Here is a 24,889-nt window from a genome sequence, read left to right on the forward strand (position 1 = left end):
ATGCAATGTCTCGTTTAAAACTTAATAAAGCTTCAAATATACTGTTTAAACATCCCAACTGTTTCCCCTTAAGGCATAAGAAACTATTTTGAATAAATGCTTCCATTTTGAGACATCTACATATTTATAGAAAGCTTATGAGTCAATTGAGTGAGTTATGATGCCAGAATGTACAAAGGAGCAAAAACTTCAGTGATTGTCCTTGTTACCACATTTATAAAAATGCTTCACAAAAGTCCTCAATGTTTGTGTTGCTAAAATATGGAAGACTGGGTTTGAACATTTTTAAAGGAGTGGTTCCGCGTGGGAAATGTGAAATATAGAATCAGCTTTCGCACCTTCTGAAAGCAGTGCATCCTTTGAGCGAATGTGCTTGGTTATGGATGCTGCCTGTGTTGAAAACAGGCTGGACATGGGTACAGCTAAAGTGAGCTCCATTGTTAAAACCAGGTACAGATGATCATGCATTTGGTTTCACACTTGTTAACTTGGATAGAAATTAAAGCAAACATAAAGCAAAAACATGACACTCCCAGGTCAATACTTGGAAGCCTAACAAACATTGAATTGTTGGTTCATGAGATGCCACTGCCTGCAAAACTCATTTTGCTACTTCAGTAACTAAAGCTTCCTGGATGGAGTCCAAGGTCAACTGGTGTTATTGGGTTGGCCAAAAAGTTTGAAGTTTTTCTATAAGATCCTACAAAAAAAAAAAAAACGAATGAAATTTTTGGGCAACTGAATCCATGGAATCCCACTTTGAAGGCAAGCATATGAGAAGAAGAAGGGTCTGACATCTGTTTGGTGTTCCAGCCATGCAGTCTGAATCTGCTGTCTCCATATTATATCTGCTCTGTGTTTAGAAATGCAAAGGTTATGGCCCATCAGTGGGCAATAGCTCTACAGGAACCTAGGATGAGTCGGCAGGTGGAGGAGAAGTGAAAAATGCTTACTCTTTTTTTCTTCTCCCTCTTCCTATTTTGTCACTTCCCAAAGGCATGACCTCCCCAGATGTAAAGCAATTAGCTTTAAAAGACTAACATATATTTACATGAGTAACAGTGGCACACCAGATGTTTTTGGCACCTAAAACACCTTAGTATATGGCAAAAGCAAAGCTGGAAGACACCTTTAAAAAAGAGGAACTAGAAAGTGACAATGACTTCTACCAAGCCCTGCTTGTTTCATCTCAAAGTTACATAGCAGAGAGAGTGAGTTTTGAAGAGGAAACTCAAGGCCACGAGTTTGTCGATTTTCTAAATGTGCTTTGCAGAACTAAATCTAGGGCACCCGCTTCATACCCTCCTTGCTGCTAGCACTGGTCCCTGATAAAATTACCTCTGGTTACAAATTATTCTTAAAATCTGTGCTTTCCAAAATCCATCAAGCCATGGAAATTTGTGTGTGGGCGTAGCTATACATAAGTCCCCTTCATGTTGCAAACTTTCTAAGATGCATTCCCATGTCCAGTCACTTTTGTTCGTGTCTGTGGAGACAGTCATGTGCACGCACCCTCTACAATTGTTTGCATTTTGTGTACTTTGCTATACAGTACTGTACAGAGTACAATAGTACAGTATCTTTATTTCAAGCCCGGGGTGTACCCAGACATCACTGGATCATTTTTCTAAGAGGGTAGGCAGAATTGAATCCAGCAAGTAACCGGAACCTGTCGAGTGTTTGTGCAGTCGCAGCTCGCCCTCCATCTCCTCTCTGGGGTGGCAAAGAGTTGGAAACGACTCAGCAACTGAGCGTACATGCACACACTGCACACTCTGTCTCCTATTGCTGAAAATCCTTCAGTTCCACCATCTCCCGCCTCCTCTCCCTTCTCTTATCAGTAACTCTTGTTACCTGTTCGTTCACACAATGCCAGCTCCTGTATGCCAGCTGTTGTACTGTACTTTGTTTTTTATGTGTTATTTCTGTGAAAAGTACTATAAACCTATTACAGGACAATACTGTATAGCTGATTGTGTTGTTGAGTACCTAGGCTAACCTCGTCAGACTTACGAACAAATTGGACTTACAAACAAATTCTTGGAAGTCATTCGTATGTAGGGGATATACTATATTTGCGCATCTATGGCTTCCTTTGCCTGGTGGACAGTATGTATCTGAATAGACATCCATGACATGACCTTCCTATTTATCTTTATTGCAGACTTCTTTTTTCCAACTGTATTTATTTCCTTAGCAGCCATCAGTCAAAGTTTAGTGACCTAGATTATTTCTGAAACTGGCCTGGGATACACATTGGTCAGTCCAAACTATCAGTATGAGTTTAAACAAACAGATTAAGCCCTCCTCCAGGCGAAATAAGTGCCTTGGACTCAGTATTCCCTACTTAATGATCTGCCTAAAATACAGTCACTTTGCATGACTCATGCAGTGAAAGCTGAAGCAGGTAACATCTATTCTAAACATATAGCTATTCCTCTACTAGGAAAATAGGAGAAAGTAGGACATTTAAGCAGAGGCATGCGCACCCACGTGTGTGTGACTGTGTGTGTCTGATAATAGCTGTATTGTGAGATATTGGACGTCTTTATGAAGACAGTAAATTTACTTTCTATCCAAGATTTCTAAGCTATTACAATTTAATTTTAAAAGCATATATTGTACAAATGCATTCTTCATGCTCTTTTCCATTTAAGTTTTATACAAAAAACAACCACCAGTAAAAACATATTTAATTATCACTTCTTATTTAAACACTAATCAGTGACTTTTGGGTAGGTGAATAAAATGCCCTTAAGTTTATGACTCTATTATTTGCTTATTTCCACACCAACCTGGTTATATAGCAGTACTCTGACATTTCTCTCAGGAACCCCAGAGCAAACTGTATTTGTTGATAAAGCACTGGGAATAAGCAGTAAATTATTTTATAACTTGGAAAAATTAGAAAGAAAAAGATTCCTCTAATAACAAGTCTTTACAGCAAATTCATGATCCTAGTACTGGTACTTGGAGGTATTCTGCCAACCTTCTTAGTTTGAAACCAGTTAATTGTCCTCATTTGAGATGTAAGATAATATAATAGGTAGTAGTCAATCTGTTCTTTTTGGTTTTAACAGTTAAGAAGATTTTAGTCTTTGTTTTATTTTAATTACCCAATTAACTTCTTAGTTATACTGCTATCTTGGGATCAGAATCATTTTAGGCCTCATGTTAATAGCAGAAGGAGAAGAGAATTTACCAGCTACAGTCCTGAAAGTGGATGGCTAGGCATGGGTTTGATTCAGTGTTGCAGGCAAAACTTTAGAAGGTGAGACAAATAGTGTGACACATCAAAGTCCCATTTTTAAAACGATTTACAAAATTCTGCAACTCCCAGGTTGGCACTCTCACCCCTGGCATTCTAAGACTTAAACCATCCTATTCAAGTAGTTGAGGCATTGTTAGACGCAGTTTGAGTTAACCCATCAATTCACACCCAAGTACTTTAGCATTCATAAGCTGCAAATTAAATTGCTCTAAAAATAACTCATCATTTGTTTGACACCTTCCAAAACGCCTCTGAAGCAAAAAAAAAAAAAAAAAAAATCTACTTTATTCCAGAAAGATGAAAGTGGGTGGGATGGGGGAGGTGTAGTAAAAAGATCTTGAATCGTGTATGGGTGAAAATTAGTGTTTCCAGTAAAACTGTTTACCAAAAATAAAAATAAAAATTTATAAAAGGCAGTAAGGAAACTTACTGTTCCCTGCTGAATTACTGCCCACTTTCAGCACTATGGAGGGAGAGATTCTAGATCTCTAAAACAAACGGCCAAGTCCAAAGAAATGCTTTTACAGTATTCCTTTCTCAGAGGGAGATAAATCTCTTCACTGGACACAAGGCTTCACTGGACCACTGATTTGACTGTGTGAGGGAGTAACCCTTGTCTCAGGGGTCTTGGCGTGAACTTGGGAGAGGGTAGTGTTGCAGATCTGGGTATGACCAGGCCATCAGCAAGTGTTGGGCCTGATGCCGGCTTGGTCCGGGTACCCACAGCTCACCGCCCAATTGGAAATGCGGCTGGGGAGGTGACCACACTGCTTTCTCCTTGGGTGATGCTCAGGGTGGTGGTACCATCTCAGAGTTGCTAAATACGGAGGAGTTAAGAGAGACGAGGGTGGAAGGACAGGGCATGGAGCGGGTGGTGGACAAAGAGGAGAGGGGGACGGAGAGAAAGCCGGTCAAGCTAAACCGAGCACGGAGCTGAGAACTCCAGGTCGGAAGCAGGGGGCCACTGCAGCACCCCGCCGCCCAGAGCTTCCCTCAACTGCCACCCAAAGGTCCCGGCAGAAGGCAGCTGCCAGGCGTCCTCCCTGCGTCCAAGCACCTGCCCTCTGGACCAGCAGCACAGGGGGCCACAAGGGGGACCCAGCCTCCGCATCCACCCCTCCATCCCCGCCCACCCAGCCTTCCTCCCACCTCCCCACCCCTCCTCCCCTCCCTCCTCCCCTCCCCCTCCCCCTCCCCCTCTTCTCGCGCCGCCCAGCTACGCTGCATCAGCCAGCCCCGGAGGCAGGGAGGCGGCCGCCACTTGCCGCCCGGCCGGCGGGGCTCCGGGTGCCAGCGCGCCCCCGGCGGAGCTCGCAGTGTCAGGGTGCCCGCGGGAAGCCATGATCTACTACACCGCAGTGCCGCCGTCAGGAGCCCCGGGCGCCCCGGGCTGCCGCGGCAGGACGGCCAGGGCCCCGCCCCCGTCCCCCAACACGGCCCCCAGACACAAACACCGGCCTCCCGCCCCCGGGTCCCTCCCCGGCCTGGGCCGAACCGGGGGACACCGCACACCGCACCACCTCCCCCCCCCCCCCGCCCCTCCGCCTCCAGCGCTCGCGCTCTCGGACCCGCCGCGCCCGCGAGCCGCCGCCACCACCACGCAGTCCTCCGGCATGGCCTCCCCAGGGCGACTCGCCCACAGCTCCGCGGCCGCCCCCAAACGCCTCAGACTGAAATCCCGGGAAGTGAGCCCCGGGGACCCGACTCCCCCGAATCACCTGCATTTGCATTTCTTATATAACGTACTGCAAGCGTCCCGGTTGGAGCATTTTGGAAAGGGGGCGCACGATCGCCGCGAGGCTGAAGCAGGGACCCGGAGCCAGGCGCACCCCACCCTGGGGACCCAGATGCGGGGCGAGGACACTGCTTTATTAAAGGGAGAGACCGGGCTCGTCGGCTCGGTGTGGGGTTCCCTCCCAACAGGAGCCCCGCTCAGGTGTCCCCAGTGACAGGAGGTGTCGGAGACAGAAAACCGGAGAAGAGTTAGAACTCCGGCACGGCGAGCTAGACGGGGGCGGGAGGCGGGGGCCGCGCGGGAGGGGGAGCCCCTTCTACTTTGGTAAAGGTGATGGGGTGGCGGACACTGTGCAAGCTAATCAGAAAGTCTCGAGCAGGTTCTCGGAGCCGAGCTAGGTCTCCCCGAAGCCTGCAGCACAAGTCGGCGGAGCTCTCGGCTTCTTTTTCCTGGCAAAGAACGAAGCTTCGGCTGCCTCGGGCCAAACCTTAAGCTATAAACCCTTCAATACTTCACCAAACATCGGCAACCAGATACATTAATTTAAAAGAAAAAAAAAGTTTCCTCCTCCCTCCGAGTGATGGATTGTGTCACAGCCAAGGGATGCTGACACGGGTTTGGGGGCTCAGAGACGCGGATCCAGCTGTTCCTTGTTTATCCATGCAATAGCTCTATACACTATACTGTCCTGGTCCTTTGCTGTCTCCCCTGCCTTCCTGCATAGCAGAACTGCAGATCTAGCTCAGTGAGCAACAGACAGGTTATTAGGAGGAAAAACATAACATGATGCATGTTTTGCTTACCAGTTGGGTTCTTGTTTTTCTTAAGACTCTTGCCACAAAGACACTGCAGCATATGCGTTCCTTTGCTGAAAATGTTCCAAAGAAACCACATTGATTTGGGCGAAAAGCAATCCAGCAGCTTAGACACCCTGAGAAAGAAGAGATCCTTGTGGTTGCATAATAATAATTTGAAATCAGTTCTCCTGAAGAGGGGCACCGGTTTTACCATAGGAAAAACGATGATATTCCGGATCTTCTCCCAGTTTTTTCCCCTCACGTGGTGTATTTCTTTGAGACTTCTCAGTGATTGTTTTTTTTCGGCCAGGGTGAACGATTTTATCCCCCTTGATCACCACTGGATTATTACCAAAGGGTTGGCCAAAAAATCCTTTTTCAGCGTGAAGACAAACAAAAAAGCAAAGAAATCCCAACTGAGAGCAGAGTTAATCAAGGAGAACAGGAATGCACAAAAGATCCCCGAAGAGAAAACCATAGCCTTTTTACTTGATCGCTATGAGGATGAGTGAGTCTGCAGGAGGCTAAGCAGGATTCGTCTCACTGAGAGAAGACTGCCATTGTGTTGTCCCTAGGAGAGAAGATTTAAAAAAAAAAAAAAAAAGGAAAAAGGAAAGAAAGAAAGAAAAAAGAAAAAAAGAAAAAGGAAAGGAAACTGAAAAGAAAAAACCACCACCAGCACACACACACCCCGATACCACCTCCGAGTCTGACAGCCGAAGACACAGCCTCCCTTCTCTGTGTCGATTTTTTTTTTTTTTTAAATAATCAATCGCCGGTGCTCAGTGGGATCGGATAGAACCTGCAGTTCTCAATCACCACGAAGAAAAGATGCAAATTGAGGTGCCTGGGCAGGCTGGTCGTAGTAGATAGACAGCGCCACGGACCCCCTGGCTCCTGGCTCGCGCTCCGCCAGTTTCCAACAACGGTGAGCATGGGGAAAATCTCCCCTCCGGATTCCTCGCCCAGCCTCGGATGTGAGTTACAGGCATTAAAGGGAGGAGGAGTTGAAGTTTGCATTGAAAAGACTGGCTTTCCATGACGTAGCCACGTGCTTTCAGACCCGTCACCAGTGAGATGCTTGCACCCGCCCGGGGAGGGCAGTATCACTGCAGTCTCCCCGCCGGTTCCCCTCTCGAAGTATCCCCCGCCCCGCACCACCAGCACTCAGCCCCAACCCACCATTCGACCCCCTCCCTCCTCTCCCGGCCTGATGAGGCTTGCTGCTTGCCCTCCGAAGCCAGCTAACACAGACTTCTCTTTCAAAGTGAATTCTGAAAAGGAGAATTGATGATAATTAGCAAACCTTCAAAAATACATGGGATGGACCGGAGGCAGGGGTTTAAGCGGAAACAGCAGTTTAGGACCACTCCTCGGCCAACATTAGTTGCACCTAACACTTTCCAAAAACAGCCTGAAAAGCATCTAAAACCTTAAGGAAAACTCAAGTTCCTTTAGTTCTTACTTGAATCCTACTTGAAGAGCTGCTGGAAAAATATAAGCTAGGCATATGATAAGTATGTACTTGCAGGTACTGCCTGTTAAAAGAGCAATCACTAAGATCAGGGTGACAAGCTATACTTTGTTGAGGAGAGTCATATGTAAATGGGAATATTTCTGCCTTTTCTAGACAACCCATGATCTTCAAATACTTTTTTTTTTTTTGGTACAGAAAGCACTCTGCTTGATTCGCACACTAATTCATTGCTTTTTTTCTGCACTCATTAATTGAACTAACATTAAATTCATCCTTATTCTGTTATCTACGCTTGTCTACAAACTTGTCACCTGCCGCCACCATTTAACTGAACAAAACGGGCAAATTTTTTTCTTTTCTCAAGATGTAACCCAGTTTCCTAATTTCCCAGAAAAATGAAAACATTTAGGGCAGTGTTTTTTTATTTATTTTATCTCATTTGAGGAAATATATACAAGATAATACAAACTGTTACTAAGAATCATATAACAAATTCCAGTGTACTTCCTAATCAGAATTAATAAATGTTACAATTTCATATTTGTGTGCTGAGCATTTTCAAAAAAGTAAAATTCACCACTTTCACTGTTGTTAGGCAAAGGACTTCAAGTTATGCCAGCTTATTAAGCTCTGTCTTAATTTCAAAAGATTAAAACTATTACCTCTTCTGCATGGGATACCAAGCTATCTTATAAACAAATAGATGTAGATTTATGTTGTTGGAGACTGATAGAAACTGATTTTAAAGAAATTTAACTACTTACTTTTCAATTACTAAAATATGAAAATATAATAAACAACCTTCCATGCTAGTGTTTTCTAATATGCAAGAAGGATTTTGAGGTGTCAAATTTGTATCCAATATCCTTAACCCTTTCGGAAAATGTCAGTTGATTTTTAAACATGGTAGAAGAGGAATTTAATTCCAGCAAATTTTATTTAAGTTAAGAAGCTTGAAAGTTAAATGCTGATGTCCTCAACATACTTAAGGAATCATGTCATACAGGTTAAAGAAATTGCTTAAATAAAGTTGGAAAAGGCAAGGGAAGAGAGAATATATAAAAGTCTGTGAATATAATGCCAAATGACTGATAAGCAGCCTGAAAAAAACCTGAATAGTGGAGTTCTTTTTTTTTTGAAAGAGGGAAAACGAGACAGCATGGCCAAATAATTAGGACAGAATTTTTGGTATCAATCAATCAGGGTCACACAGCACATGCTGCTTTTATAATGTGTCCTGTCAGGGGTTCCAGAATAACCCAATATATTACCACTGGACATAGGCCAAGGTGCACAGCTGGATGAAAAATAGTCCTCATCAAGGTCTTCTGAACTCACACAGCTCAAAGTTTCTGTAAAAGCTTGCCGAGTTCCCTGGGGTATCTCACAATTAGAGTAAAATCTGGGGACGTGTTTGCATCTTTTCATTTGCTATTTGTGTAGAGAGAGTGTTTCTCAAAGCGGCTCTTCTTGCCTCTCCAAATCAGAATCTCTTCTACACATTGTGAGAGAGAACTTGATCCCTATTAACACAGAGAATGATTGAATGACTGCCAGAAAGTCATGGTTTGTTTTGTACTGGTAGAAAACGTAGTAATTCTTTGTCCCGTGACCGAAGGAGCAACATAAAAGGTGATTAATTGTGACTACTATTTACTGAGAATCTATTATGCCAGGCACTGTGTTGGTTGCTTCTCTTTTATTTTGCTGTTTAAAGCAAGGAGAAATCTTTTCTTACACTGAATGAAATGTCTATAGTTTTTTTTCTATATTTACCAACACATTATTCATTTACATTATATAGGCTATTAATCACATTATTAGGGCTTCCCAGAGGGCGCTAGTCATAAAGAACCCACCTGCCAATGCAGGACACATAAGACTCGGGTTTGATCCCTGGGTCAGAAGGATCCCCTGGAGAAGGAAATAGCAACCCACTCCAGTATTCTTGCCTGGAGAATCCATGGACAGAGGAGCCTGCCAGGCTGTGGGCCACAGGGTCATAAAGAGTCTGACACGATTTAAACAACTGAGCACACACGCATGCAATCTCATTATTAAACAACCAAAAAATACCACATACTTTTGCCTGAAAAAGACGTCATAACACCAATTCAGGTCGCCTTTGGTCAAAGGGAGTTGCAATTTCTAACAAGCTTTGAGGAACCCAATATAATTAGTCAACTAATATTTATTGAGCATTTACACTGTGAAAGTAACTGTAGAAGAATCCATCAGTTCAGTTCAGTCCCTCAGTCGTGTCCAACTCTTTGCAGCCCCGTGGACTGCAGCACGCCAGGCTTCCCTATCCATCACCAACTCCCAGAGCTTGCTCAAACTCATGTCCATCAAGTCGGTGATGCCATCCAACTCTCTCATCCTCTGTCAACCCCTTCTCCTCCTGCCCTCAATCTTTCCCAGCATCAGGGTCTTTTCAAATGAGTCAGTTCTTCGCAGCAGGTGGCCAAAGTATTGGAGCTTCAGCTTCAGCATCAATCCTTCCAATGAATATTTGGGACTGATTTCCTTTAGGATGGACTGGTTGGATCTCCTTGCAGTCCAAGGGACTCTCAAGAGTCTTCTCCAACACCACAGTTCTAAAGCATCAATTCTTCAGCACTCTTCTTTATGGTCCAGCTCTCACATCCATACATGACTACTAGAAAAACCATAGCTTTAACTATACAGACCTTTGTCAGTGAAGTAATGTCTCTGCTTTTTAATATGCTGTCTTGGTTGGTCACAGCATTTCTTCCAAGAAGCAAGCATCTTTTAATTTCATGGCTGCAGTCACCATCTGCAGTGGTATTGGAGCCCAAGAAAATAAAGTCTGTCACTGTTTCCATTGTTTCCCCATCTATTTGCCATGAAATGGTAGGACCAGATGCCATGACTTAGTTTTTTGAATGTTGAGTTTTAAGCTAGCTTTTTCGCTCTCCTCTTTCACTTTAATCAAGAGGCTCTTTAGTTCCTCTTTGTTTTCAAGACTCCATGGTGCATGCTAATTCATGAAACTAAACCAGATTTCCAGTTATGCAGTAAAGAAAACCAAGGGCGGTTTGCCTCCAGCTTAGAGATGATCCAAAGATACTCACACCCACCTGAGTTCAGACCTTTATTTAAGTTTTGTTTTGGAAGACATCAAAATATTTACTTACCCTTTGCCATGCTACATTCAAATCAATATTAGATGACAAAAATATTTTTTGGCAAAGGGTAAGTAAATATTTTGATGTCAGATGGCAATGACGACCCTGTATGCAAGACAGGGAAAGAGACACAGATGTGTATAACGGACTTTTGGACTCAGAGGGAGAGGGAGAGGGTGGGATGATTTGGGAGAATGACATTCTAACATGTATACTATCATGTGAATTGAATCGCCAGTCTATGTCTGACGCAGGATGCAGCATGCTTGGGGCTGGTGCATGGGGATGACCCAGAAAGATGTTATGGGGAGGGAGGTGGGAGGGGGGTTCATGTTTGGGAATGCATGTAAGAATTAAAGATTTTAAAATTTAAAAAATAAAAAACTAAAAATAAAAAAAAAATAGCTATTAGAAAGCAAATGTAAGCTTTAGAGCTAAAGAAAATAAGGAAAATTTCACGGTAACTGTAGAACTGGCAGGAAAACCTGTAGTATATACAAGTAGAAAAAAAAAAAGACTGTGTTATCACAAGGCTCAAGTAAAATAAACCCAGTTCTTATAATCAAGCTCACTCAAGAATTAATTTCACATTCAGCATATTATAGTAAGCAAACCTAAAAGTAAGTGTAATGACCAGAACACAATAAAATACATATTTTAATCTTAATATAGATTCTATAAACTTTCATGAGATTAGTTATCGAAAATCTCTGTAACTATCATTTTCTAATTGTTCCAGTTACTCTTCTACTTCATTCTTCCTTTTAGCTATAAAACCCCAACCCCACCACACTTTGGGGAGGGCACATGGGTATTCAAATAGAGAATATAATTCCCAGCTCCGTTGCAGTTAGGCAAGGTCATGTGACCAGATTCTGACCAATGAGATGTGAGCAAAAGTGCCACATTCAACTTCCTAGTCACATTCACCAAAGGAAGTTGCTTGTCTTCCACGTCTCTCGTCTCTCTTTTCTTTCCTGCGAGCAGAAAGCAATGGTGTGAGCGTCTTTGAGAACACAGACAGGAACACACACCAGGAATGAAATAACAATATAGAAGGACCTTGGATAGAGCAGCCACACTTTGCCAGAATTTACCCTCCTGCCCCTGTTCGGATCAGTGACAGAAAAAGAAACTTTTATTTTTGAGCCACTGTATTTTTGTGTGACTTTGTTCCAGCAGCTTATCCTCTCTATTGACTGGCCTGATATGAATAGCAATACACCTATCTATTTGGGTTATTTACTTATATTAAAGCTCAGCACCAAGAATTGATGCTTTTGAACTGTGGTGTTGGAGAAGACTCTCAAGAGTCCCTTGGACTGCAAGGAGATCCAACCAGTCCATCCTAAAGGAAATCAGTCCTGAATATTCATTGGAAGGACTGATGCTGAAGCTGAAACTCCAATGCTTTGGCCACCTGCTACGAAGAACTGACTCATTTGAAAAGACGCTGATTCTGGGAAAGATAGAAGGCAGGAGGAGAAGGGGACAACAGAGGATGAGATGGTTGGATGGCATCTCCAACTCAATGGGCATGACTTTGAGTAAACTCTGGGAGTTGGTGATGGACAGGGAGGCCTGGCATGCTGCAGTCTGTGGGGTCACAAAGAGTCGGACACGACAGAGCGACTGAACTGAACGTATATTAAAAGGATAGGGACTTCCCTGGCTACTTTGCACTTCCAGTGCAGGAGGCACCCGGGTTTGATCCCTGGTCAGGGAACTAGGATTCTGCGTGCCATATGGCACAGCCCAGGAGCAAAATTTTTTTTAAGACAAAGAGCACAAGTACATCACATATAACCTATGGATTGGTTCAGGCTGCCTCGCTTCTTTCCAATTACTGTAGCACCCATATATCTCTTGGCTGTTTCTTACAAGCCGCTCTTGCTTACCCTCACTGCCAGTGCAAACGTCTTATTGTCAGATCTTGCTTCCCCTTGCCTCCTCTGCCCTGCTCCCTGCCCATCAGATGCAACCTATGACAGTCAAGACCTTATGACCACAAGAGTAAAGGAGAAGAAAGACAGAGAGCAAAGCGATTGGAAGAAGAGTTGGTCAGAAAAAGAAGACCTGTGTGTAGCCAAGGCCCTCGGTGTCTATATTTACTTTGCAAACCTTTTTTTGGAAAGGGTGATGCATTTTGTGATTTGCACACTCATTCTTTCTCTTATCAATTATTTCTCAATCATTCTTTCTCTTACAATTATTATCACTTTTTAAGGAATAATTCTCTTCTTCACATCACTGAGCTAACTACTCCATAGTAACTCTTCTTTTCCCCAGGTTCCTCCATTGACTCATAGCATAGATACCTCTGGTCATCTCTCCTGGAGCAAACAGTCTGGAAAAGGAACTGCAGTCCTTCTCTCTGCCACCTCCCAGCTTCTCAGTGAAGATGGAGTGACTTGAGCAGCCCAGGGTTCTCTGTCCCCATCTCTTGCTCTCTCTCTCTTTGGATCTGCTGGCCTTCAGAAAGCTTTCAGACCCCTCTGCTTCACGTTCTCTACTCAGGAAGCACTGGACCAGTCTGGAAGCCCATAGCCCATCTTCTAAAAGTGGGCCTGGAGACCAATCTCTCTCTGAACTCTTTAAGGGGACTTGGAGCAGGCTCCTTTCACCCTTCTACATCAGTGTGCTCCAGATGGCTCTCATTTGCCAGCATCTCCATCTCTAAACCTAAGGAATTTTGTCCAAACCACAGAAGTCCCCTCTGCCTAGGCAATCACAGAAGTAGCATACCCTAGGAGAGTTTCTCCACGACTCAACACCCAGCTCCCTGACCCCTTGGGAGGGATAATGATAAAGCATGTGCTTTTGCTTCTGTCCCAGAGTTTTCCAGTGGGAGGAAGGCACAGTCTGCCACCAGGATAGCTGGCTTAACAGACAATTGGCCTTCTCCCCTTCCCCATGGAGCCATGATCCACCGGTCCCTCATCTGATACGTTCATAACCTAAAGAAACTACTTGTACTAGAAGCTTCATTCTCTGTGGAAATTCAAACCATGACAGGCTTGCAGAGGGAAGGCGCGGTTTCTGGGGGAAAGTGTCTACTCTCCAGATCCAAACTCTGCCTTGAGCGGTCACTGCAACACTCAGATGTGGGGGAAGCAGTTAGAGAAACCAGCTCTTGTCCCCAGGTTAAATGTAATTCCCCAACACAAACCTTCAGCTCAGTTCAGTTCAGTCATTCAGTCGCGTCCGACTCTTTGTGACCCCATGAATCCCAGCACACCAGGCCTCCCTGTCCATCACCAACTCCCGGAGTTCACTCAGACTCACGTCCTTTGAGTCGCTGATGCCATCCAGCCATCTCATCCTCTGTTGTCCCCTTCTCCTCCTGCCCCCAATCCCTCCCAGCATCAGAGTCTTTTCCAATGAGTCAACCCTTCGCATGAGGTGGCCAAAGTACTGGAGTTTCAGCTTTAGCATCATTCCCTCCAAAGAAATCCCAGGGTTGATCTCCTTCAGAATGGACTGGTTGGATCTCCTTGCAGTCCAAGGGACTCTCAAGAGTCTTCTCCAACACCACAGTTCAAAAGCATCAATTCTTGGGCGCTCAGCCTTCTTCACAGTCCAACTCTCACATCCATACATGACTACTGGAAAAACTATAGCCTTGACTAGACAGACCTTTGTGGGCAAAGTAATATCTCTGCTTTTCAATATGCTATCTAGGTTGCTTATAACTTTTCTTCCAGGGAGTAAGCATCTTTTAATTTCATGCCTGCAGTCACCATCTACAGTGATTTTGGAGCCCAAAAAAATAAAGTCTGACACTGTTTCCACTGTTTCCTCATCTATTTTCCATGAAGTGATGGGACCAGATGCCATGATCTTTGTTTTCTGAATGTTGAGCTTTAAGCCAACTTTTTCACTCCCCACTTTCACTTTCATCAAGAGGCTTTTTAGTTACTCTTCACTTTCTGCCATAAGGGTGGTATCATCTGCATATCTGAGGTGATGGATATTTCTCCCGGCAATCTTGATTCCAGCTTGTGTTTCTTCCAGTCCAGTGTTTCTCATGATGTACTCTGCATAGAAGATAAATAAGCAGGGTGACAATAGACAGCCTTGACGTACTCCTTTTCCTATTTGGAACCAGTCTGTTGTTCCATGTCCAGTTCTAACTGTTGCTTCCTGACCTGCATACAGATTTCTCAAGAGGCAGGTTAGGTGGTCTGGTATTCCCATCTCTTTCAGAATTTTCCACAGTTTATTGTGATCCACACAGTCAAAGGCTTTGGCATAGTCAATAAAGCAGAAATAGATGTTTCTCTGGAACTCTCTTGCTTTTTCCATGATCCAGCGGATGTTGGCAATTTGATCTCTGGTTCCTCTGCCTTTTCTAAAACTAGCTCGAACATCAGGAAGTTCACGGTTCACGTATTGCTGAAGCCTGGCTTGGAGAATTTTGAGCATTACTTTACTAGCATGTGAGATGAGTGGAATTGTGCAGTATTTTGAGCATTCTTTGGCATTGCCTTTCTTTGGAATTGGAATGAAAACTTCCCTTTTCCAGTCCTGTGGCCACTGCTGAGTTCTCCAAATTTGCTGGCATATTGAGTGCAGCACTTTCACAGCATCATCTTTCAGGATTTGAAATAGCTCAACTGGAATTCCATCACCTCCACTAGCTTTGTTCATACTGATGCTTCCTAAGGCCCACTTGACTTCACATTCCAGGATGTCTGGCTCTAGATTAGTGATCACACCATCGTGATTATGTTGGTCTTGAAGACTTTTTTGTACAGTTCTTCCATGTATTCTTGCCACCTCTTCTTAATATCTTCTGCTTCTGTTAGGTCCATACCATTTCTGTCATTTTTTGAGCCCATCTTTGCATGAAATGTTTATCAGCAATCAAAACTAATATGTCTAAAGCCATCTTTCTAACTCATGTGGCCATATTTCTATATTGAATCTGAACTTTGAAGTGGAGAGAAGGGGAGAATTAATTATCATGTCTTAAGATGCCCTCCATACTAGAACATAATGCAAGAAAAAAAATCTTTCTCTTTATTCCTGTTATGTTAGCAACTTTAATAATAAAGCAGTGAAGAACTTGCCAAGAGATACAGGCCAAAGCAGGTGAAACCCTCTGAGTCCTCAGTAATGCAATCTTCTCTTGGCAAAATGCCATGAGGATTCATTTCTTACCTAAAGGAACTTTATCTCAGCCTATATATATATATATTTGTTGTTCAGTCACTAAGTCGTGTCCAACTGTTTGAGACTCTGTAGACTGCAGCACTCCAGGCTCCTCTGTTCTCCTCTATCTCCCTGAGTTTGCCCAAATTCATATCCACCATACAGATATGTTGTTGTGTGTGTGTTAGTCGCTCAGCCTTGTCTGACTCTGCAAACCCATAGACTGTAGCCTCTGTCCTTGGAATTCTCCATGCAAGGATACTGGAGTGGGTTGCCATTCCCTTCTCAAGGGTATCTTCCTGACCCAGGGGTCAAATCCAAGACTCTTGCATTGCAGGCAGATTCTTTACCATCTGAGCTACCAGGGATATGCATGACAGTAAAGCCCTAGTGTCCTGTACAGCTTAGGAAGAGTCCAGAGGGCCCTTCTTCCCATCCTCTGAGGCAGATAGGAATTAACCTTATACCAGTGGGATTGACCCTAAACAATCTGAGAACCTGCACAGCATGGCCCATTGTATCAAGATCTCTGGACATTCATAACTCATGCTTTCCATCGATACACATGTTAAGCCTTCTTTAATGTGATTTACGACAAAAGTGAAGTGAAGTCACTCAGTCGTGTCCAACTCTTTGCGGCCCCATGGACTGTAGCCTACAGGCTCCTCCATCCATGGGATTTTCCAAGCAAGAATACTGGAGTGGGTTGCCATTTCCTTCTCCAATGACAAAGCTAGACAATATGTTAAAAAGCAGAGACATCACTTTGCCAATCAAGGTTCATATAGTCAAAGCTATGGTTTTTTCCAGTAGTCATGTATTAATGTGAGAGTTGGACCATAAAGAAGTCTGAGTGCTGAGGAATTGATGCTTTCAAACTATGGTTTGGAGAAGAGTCTTGAGAGTCCCTTGGACTGCAAGGGACTCATACCCATCAATCCTAAAGGAAATCAGTCCTGAATATTCATTGGAAGGACTGATGCTGAAGCTGAAGCTCCAATAATTTGGTCACCTGATGTGAAGAACCGACTCATTGGAAAAGACCCTGATACTGGGAAAGATTGAGGCCAGGAGGAGAAGGGGGTGACAGAGGATGAGGCGGTTGGATGGCATCAACGGACATGATGATTTGTTGATTGGATAGTTGGATGATTCAATGGACATAAGTTTGAGCAAACTGCAGGAGACAGTGAAGGACAGGGAAGCCTGCCTTGCTGCAGTCCATGGGGTCGAAAAGACAGACAAGACTTAGCCACTTAACAACAACAGTGTGATTTAAATTCAATGTGAATTAAATATCATTACTAAAACTATACCAAACCAATGGTAACTATACAACTATTTCAAACAGCACTCTACTTTCTCCCATTAATCCCGAGTTTTGTTGCACCTTATACTGTGAAAGTATGGCCTCAGTTGAAAGATATTGTCATCCATGATTTGAGGTGTTCTGAGGATTGTCTCTTGAAAAGCCTATATGGAGGTCAGGAAGCAACAGTTGGAACTGGACATGGAACAACAGACTGGCTCCAAATAGGAAAAGGAGTACGTCAAGGCTGTCTATTGTCACCCTGCTTATTTAACTTCTATGCAGAGTACATCATGAGAAACACTGGACTGGAAGAAACACAAGCTGGAATCAAGATTGCCGGGAGAAATATCCATCACCTCAGATATGCAGATGATACCACCCTTATGGCAGAAAGTGAAGAGGAACTCAAAAGCCTTTTGATGAAAGTGAAAGTGGGGAGTGAAAAAGTTGGCTTAAAGCTCAACATTCAGAAAACAAAGATCATGGCATCTGGTCCCATCACTTCATGGCAAATAGATGGGGAAACAGTGAAAGAAGTGTCAGACTTTATTTTTGGGGGCTCCAAAATCACTGCAGATGGTGACTGCAGCCATGAAATGAAAAGACGCTTACTCCTTGGAAGAAAAGTTATGAGCAACCTAGATAGCATATTGAAAAGCAGAGATATTACTTTGCCCACAAAGGTCTGTCTAGTCAAGGCTATAGTTTTCCAGTAGTCATGTATGGATGTGAGAGTTGGACTGTGAAGAAGGCTGAGCGCCCAAGAATTGATGCTTTTGAACTGTAGTGTTGGAGAAGACTCTTGAGAGTCCCTTGGACTGCAAGGAGATCCAACCAGTCCATTCTGAAGGAGATCAACCCTGGGATTTCTTTTGGAGGGAATGATGCTAAAGCTGAAACTCCAGTACTTTGGCCACCTCATGCGAAGAGTTGACTTATTGGAAAAGACTCTGATGCTGGGAGGGAGGGAGAAGGGGACGACAGAGGATGAGATGGCTGGATGGCATCAGCGACTCAAAGGACGTGAGTCTGAGTGAACTCCGGGAGTTGGTGATGGACAGGGAGGCCTGGCGTGCTACGATTCATGGATTCACAAAGAGTCGGACACGACTGAGCGACTGAACTGACTGACTGAACTGAGGATTGCAAAGAGTCTGACATGGCTGGAGTGACTTAGCATGCATGCAAGGGGGAACTACCTTTCTTGCACCTGGAAGCTGGCCCTTACTTGCTATCACCATTGAATAAGACCACTTTGAAGATATCATTTTACACTGGTAGGAGAAATTTATCCTCTAAATTTTCTCAATTTGGGCAGAGATCTGTAATATTTCAAAATTTAGAATATTATTTGCCCTCTACCATAGTTCACTGTATAAAGTGAGAATAATTGCAGAACAAGGTTAACAGTATTGACTATGAGCCTGAAGAGAAGAGGATAGTGCCTCAGTCTCAGCTTTTCCATTAAAGTTCCCAGTTCCCACATGAAAACACTTTGTAAGTGGAATACATCAGATGGCTTCAGTTTTCCTGATTGACTTCAGATGGACACATTGTTCTCTCTGCCTAGATTCCAGTTGTTGCTCTTCTTGCTTAGTTTTCCTTGCTAAATTATGTTGAACTATAGACCTCTAGGCTCTTCTGTCCATGGGATTTCCCAAGCAAAAATACTGGAGCGGGTTGCCATTCTCTTCTCCAGAGGAATCTTCCTGACCCAGGGACTAAACCCTAGTCTCCTGCATTGGCAGACAGATTCTTTACCGCTGAGCCACCAGGGAAGCCCATAGATTCCAGAAACTTGGTACTTTATTGATAAAGAATTCCCTTAGACCTTGTGATGGTAAACAATAACACCCCCAAATCCAGTGTTATAATACAACCTTCAACCCAATATATACGTGTTTTATTACACACTCGAAAACATGTAAACATATTTCCTCCCATAAATGTTTGCTGAGCACCCAACCCAACAGGCTACTTTTTAGAGAAAATCCAGTTGACTCTGTAGCACATTTTACTCTGAATTGAATATTTGAAAATGACTTGGTTGGGCTTATCTCTCATATTTCCTCAAAAAAGTGGTTTAAAAAATTAAATCTGATGCTCATATAAGAAAATGTGAATTTTCTTATGTGTATGGAATTATTTTGCCCACAAACAAAATTTTCCTGTCTAAATTAACATGTGTCATTCATGCAATTCCAAAAAAAAAAAAATTTGTCATATATTCTAACATTTTGGTTACAAAGTCAATGAAGAAAAATGCCAACTCAGAGAGAATTTACATTCCAAAAAATAAATGGCACAAGTCTATTTGATCATAAATTTCCATAAGTTAAAACTTAAGGCTATTTAACTCACTTAATATGGTACCCTAATAATCTTTAATGTGTGTCTAGCTAATAGTTTGTGTCCTGAATTTCCACGTAAACTTAGATTCTGAAGATTATGGGGGAAAAAGTCCCATTTCTTTGTTCATGTCAACCAACAGCCTCATGAACATTTACAATATTGTAAATTTAAGTGCACATAATTGAATTCCTGCCCAAGAAGGTGTGAAAAATGTTTAAAATACTGTGTTTGAACACTGACTTGATTTAAGGTATTGTTGGTCTCTGGACAACAATGCATTTTACTTTATTACTTGTTTGAATGAGATAAATAATAGAATGCACACACGTGTATAAATGCTCAAGATAATTACTACTTAACATTGACTTTGTTTTTTTAAATAAACATTGTAATGAACAGTATGTAAGTAATTAGTCAAGCACATCATGGCCAGTATTTCAGATTATACTTAAGGAATTTACAATTAGGATAAAATCAGAATAAAAATATACACAAATCATATTGCAATTTCAATATCAACCACTTTCTCTTAGCAGATATTTCTCAAGCTCTGCTACACATTAGCATATTCTTGTTCATTTGTTTTTAACTTTTTAAATTAATTTACATTTTAAATAGGCATTCCCAAGTGTTTGGAAGTGTGTAAATTTCCATTAGTAAATTGAATCTGATATTATTCCATTAAGGCAACACTTTTAAGTAGGATTTTCAAATATGCTTAGGTAATAGAAGGCAGGAAGTATGATATTGAATGCAGAGCCATATGAAATAGTGTTATAGTAAACTTCAAGTTACTGAATATGTTTTTCTGATAATAGTCATAACATCTTTATAACAGTGTGAACGTTAGCAACAATGTTCAAAATCTCAAGTCAAGAAGCAAAATCTCAAGTCAAATCTGGGAGAAAAAACAACAACAACAAAAATCCTATCATGTTTTCATTTAATTTCCTACAACACAGAGGAAAAGACCACTGCTTGCAGCAAAACATTGTCATTTAATTTTTGAACACTGGAAACTCAAAGGCAGCTAACCAAAGCAGTTGTGAGTCAGGACTAAAAGGCAAGCTGGGTTCCATTTGTCAAGCCAGGACTCAAGGCATCAGCCAAGGACATCTTCTGATTGGTTCACTCTGAGAGGCTGCCTTTTTCTCATTTGTCCTCCAAAGGTGATACCTTTTATCTAATTGGTCAGACCAGAGGGTATGCTTTTTCTGACTGGTCAACCTAAAGGGTGCCTTTTTTCTGATTGGTCCATACAGAAGGGACTTTTTTTTTTTTTTCTGACTTGCACAGATCTCAGAAAGCCTGGCCTTCCTTGCAAATGTATCCACCAGACCAAGGAGACACTTGTTAAGTACCCATGACACCAGGGGGACCCACCTCTAGAGAAGGGAGGGTATAGACACATAAAACGAATCAAAGAAGACAGACTTAGATTCAGAAGAAATGGTAAGTTTTGAATTCAATCCAAAGTATGAAATTCAGATAAACTATGCCTTATTTTCTACCTTTTTCTAATTGGTGTGCCCAGAGAATAATGTGCCTGGTGATATTCTAAACAAATTATTTGTCATTCCTTGAAACCTGAGCACTGAACAAATATCTTTGTACCAGAGTCCATTCTCACCACTTCTCTGCTCCTGCTCTGATAGTGGTTCCATCATGTCCAGCTGTTTTGTGACCCCATGGACTGTAGCCCATCAGGCTCCTCTGTCTGTGGGATTTTTCAGGCAGGAATACTGGAGTGGGTTGCATTTCCTTCTCCATGGGAATCTTCCCAACCCAGGGATGGAATTCGCATCCCCTGTGTCTCCTGCATTGGCAAGCAAATTCTTTACCACCATGCCACCTGGGAAGCCCTACCACATTTCTCCAACGTATTAAATGTCAATTTCTGCAGCTGATGAATATTTATCTCAAACATACAAACGTCAGAAAGGTATTCAACCAAAAGCATAGTGGACTGCTGGTCTGAATCTAATGTATTTGAGGATTACTAGTTCTATTTATTTAAAAAATATTTGCAAATCTATATCATGCATGCTTACTGATTTTTAACTCTGGCATTTAGCCAGCCAATTCATGAGAAATTTGGCCAGGTTCTAGGAGTGTTCAAAAGTCTAAGTCTCTAGAGAATTTCAGCTTTGTCTCTGTGAGACCAGCCATTGAAAATTTGAAAGTTCAGACCATCGGCATTAATTTTCTCTCTCCGTCTCTCTGTGCCCTCTCCTATCCCTCTCTTTCTCTAATATGAAACTTGCATGAACACACACATAGACACAAGTCTGTGAGCTTAACTTTTCCTAAATTGACCATTCATTTTTGTCATGTTTAAAAAAGAATAGAGAAATATGGTGCTACCTGCAAAGGGAGCTTTTGCGGGTGTTTCTTTAAAAACACTGGCTTTAGGGACCTGAACACGTGGTCCAGGTTTGGACCACTTCTATAAAACTGGGCTGAGTAAAATCCTATGGTATTTTGCCATTATATCACTTTTCCAAGGCCAACACCTCCTCTTACCTTCTCTCCACCATCCCCATCCACACTGGAATTATGGAAAGTGAGCAGGTTAACCAGCAAGCCATGAACAGAAGACTTCCTTAACCCTTCTCACTCCCCAATATTATACTTGTGTAGTTAAAATTGGACTGATTTGTGAAATCATAATGTGTATTTTCATTTTAAGCTATTCTTCACACTAACTTACAAGTTCTGTCTTTTAATTATACATCTACAGTAATTTCTATCTTTTAAATTGCTCTTCTTTTATTCTTGTATTCTTTTCTTTTTATAATTATTCTCATTTAGAAGTGCTGTATTTTCAGAATATGGTGTGTTGAGCCTTCCATAGGGCCTGACACATGGTAAATTTTTATTCTTGGGTAATTCTTGAGATTTTCCTCTTTCTCTTTGGTGATCTGCAGTTTTCCCATGGTGTGCTTATGAGTGGATTTATTTTTCCTGAGCCTGCATTCTATATGGTGGAGACTCTTCAAGTCCAAAATTCTCAATCATCACCTCTTCAGATATTTATTCCTTGCCATCCTTTCCATTTCTCTTTTCCTAAAAATTCTAAACAGAAATATCGATTCCTGTTCCTTTGTGTCTTGGGTTCATGATTTCTGGCTCATGGTTGACATGTGTTGTGTTTTTATTTCTCTGCTCAAGCATCTTAAGCATGCATTAAAGTCTCTGTCCGATGGTTCTAGAAAGTTGATGTAATATGGATCGAATTTGCATTCCAATGGTTCGTATTCTTAGTGGCATCCCTTGGCACATGATTCAAATGCATGTCGGAATTTTGGCTTTCAGGTGGTGAGCAGGAAGATTTCTGTCTGTATTCTTGTTCTCCTCCTTCCTGTTCCCCTTCACTCTGCACTAATGCTGCCTCCATCCTGCACTTGTCAGGATCACAGTTCATACCAGGATTGACAGCATTGCTGGTGTTCACAAGCTCCAGCGGTATTCAGGACACTGCATCCAGCTCCCAAGGGAGTGCTTGACCATGCCACCTGAACTTTATCATCTATTTCTCTAAGCTCCTAACTTCCCACGTCCCTGGGGAATAGAAAGAACAATGATGTTTGAGTCCTTTACAAGACAGGGAGTTCCATTCCAGCTCCTGGCCTCCAGATCCCATTACCCCTCAAGAACCAAACCCTCAGATTTTTATTCTAGTTCTGGTTCTGGAAAATAGCAATCTTGATTTTTGACCCCAGATATGTAACTTTGGCTTCTGGTTTTTGTAGCATATTCATCATTGTCATGTAATTGGAGTAGAAAGAGTAACTTACAATGTGAATTTACTTCAGATAGTAAAACATCTGCCTGCAGTGCAGGAGACACAGGTTCGTTTTCTGGGCTGGGAAGATTCCCTGGAGACCAGAATGACAACTCACTCCAATATTCCTGCCTGGAGAATCCCATAAACAGAGGAGCCTGGTGGGCTACAAGGCCATGGGGTCACAAAGAGCTGGACATGACTGATCAATGCTTTCACCTTTTTTTATATATTAACTATCTAAATATTACTGACTTTAATCATAAGTGTTTATCAACAAAGATTACATGGAGGAAGCACTAAGGAATTTGAATCTTTTTTTTTTCTGATTACTATGGAAAATAATAGTTCTTACTTCTTTACTGGCCATTTCTGGCAATCTCTATGACTTTATAAACTTTCCCTAACACCCTAGCTGATTACAGACTAGCCATCACAACTGAGCAGTTTCACATGGTCTGAAATATTTTTCTAAAGACTTTTTTGGTTGCAAGGGATAGAAACACAACATTAACTATTGATACCATTAAGTTCAAGAAGAGCAAAAATTTCACTGATTGTCAAGGCTGAAAGGAAAATGAGTTTTCCATCTGTTGTCTCTGTTCTCTCAGCAGGTCAGATTCATTCTATCAGAGGGGCTTCCTCTACCAGTTCAGGGAAAAAAAAAATGATTCTGAAGTCCCAAGGTTTCTGGAGCAGTGAAGGTTTGAAATTTGTCCTCCAGACCCACGTTTAGAAATTCCAGGGAAATGTTCTGATTAATGCAGCTGGAGTCAGTTGATCACCTCTGGGCAAATTGAAAGTGATCGTGGATGCAGAGGGTATAATACCATTGTAGCACTCCACTGAAACAACGTGGATAAAATAGGATGGTGCTGATCGTGGCAGACAAGACAATAGACTTCCATTATGGCTTTTAAATAAACATAAAAGTAAAGAGTATGTTTGAACTCTCGGGACACAAAGATTGCCGCAGTTAGTGTTTGATTCAGGAAGGAGACACCACTGTATATTACATTAAGGATGTAATAGAAGCAATTAGTGGAGAATGCAATGGCAACCCACTCCAGTATTCTTGCCTGGGAAATCCCATGGACAGAGGAGCCTGGCGGGGCTATAGTCCACGGGGTCGTAAAGAGTCAGAGGTGACTTAGCGATTGAACAACAACAGAGGCAATTAGACATTTACAAAGTAATTGGAACCAAGGAAAGAGCTGAGGACACAGAGGCTGGCACTGAACTAACTTTAGGGATAAAATAAGCCAATGAATTGTAGAAGTGTTGGGCAATAATTGTTTAAACTACTGAGTCATTTCTTTAGGGAATACAAAGATGAAGAAAGCATCATCAGAAACTTTCTTATTTTCTCTTAAAAAATGATGAGGAAACAGGTGCAGTTGGGGAGTTATTCAAATAAACGAGATACTGAGTAATGTGTGTAACATGATCAAGGACCAGTGAAATTTTCTGAGCTGTACTTTACATGCCCCACTAATTTGTGTGATCTGGAAGCCTGCTCCCCGTGATAAAATAGACTCTCCATTTCTGTGTGTGCCCTGTGTTTTTTGAGAGTTATTTGTGTCTCTTTCTCCATTGTATGGAACAAAATCAACCTATTACAAGATACTTGCGAGAATATAGAACTACAAAATAAGTATAAAATCAACCAAGGATCAATCTGATCAATGTGCAGATGTTTCAAATTTGAGTTTTCGGGGAGCTTGGGAAAAAGGAAAACATGAATTAGAAATATTTTATCACAGTAAATAATAATCAGATCATCAAGAAAACAAATGTGGTCAGTACCTGGAAAACATAGTGAGTGTCTCCATGAGAAAGTAGAAATATAAGGAATAAA

At 42.2% G+C, this 24,889-nt stretch overlaps 1 protein-coding gene across 1 annotated transcript in view; it reads right to left on the bottom strand.

The window, feature by feature from the left end:
- FGF14 (fibroblast growth factor 14) overlaps window positions 1-6,796 on the bottom strand; it is a 649,238-nt gene extending 642,442 nt beyond the window's left edge. Inside the window, exon 1 of the mRNA XM_027973760.3 lies at window positions 5,810-6,796. Coding sequence (XP_027829561.1) covers window positions 5,810-6,017 — 208 coding nt within the window. The 5' untranslated portion in view covers window positions 6,018-6,796. The remainder of the gene's footprint in view (window positions 1-5,809) is intronic.
- Window positions 6,797-24,889: the final 18,093 nt, after the last annotated feature.

Source organism: Ovis aries, chromosome 10, assembly GCF_016772045.2.
Source record: "Ovis aries strain OAR_USU_Benz2616 breed Rambouillet chromosome 10, ARS-UI_Ramb_v3.0, whole genome shotgun sequence".
Classification (NCBI taxonomy): Eukaryota; Metazoa; Chordata; class Mammalia; order Artiodactyla; family Bovidae; genus Ovis; species Ovis aries.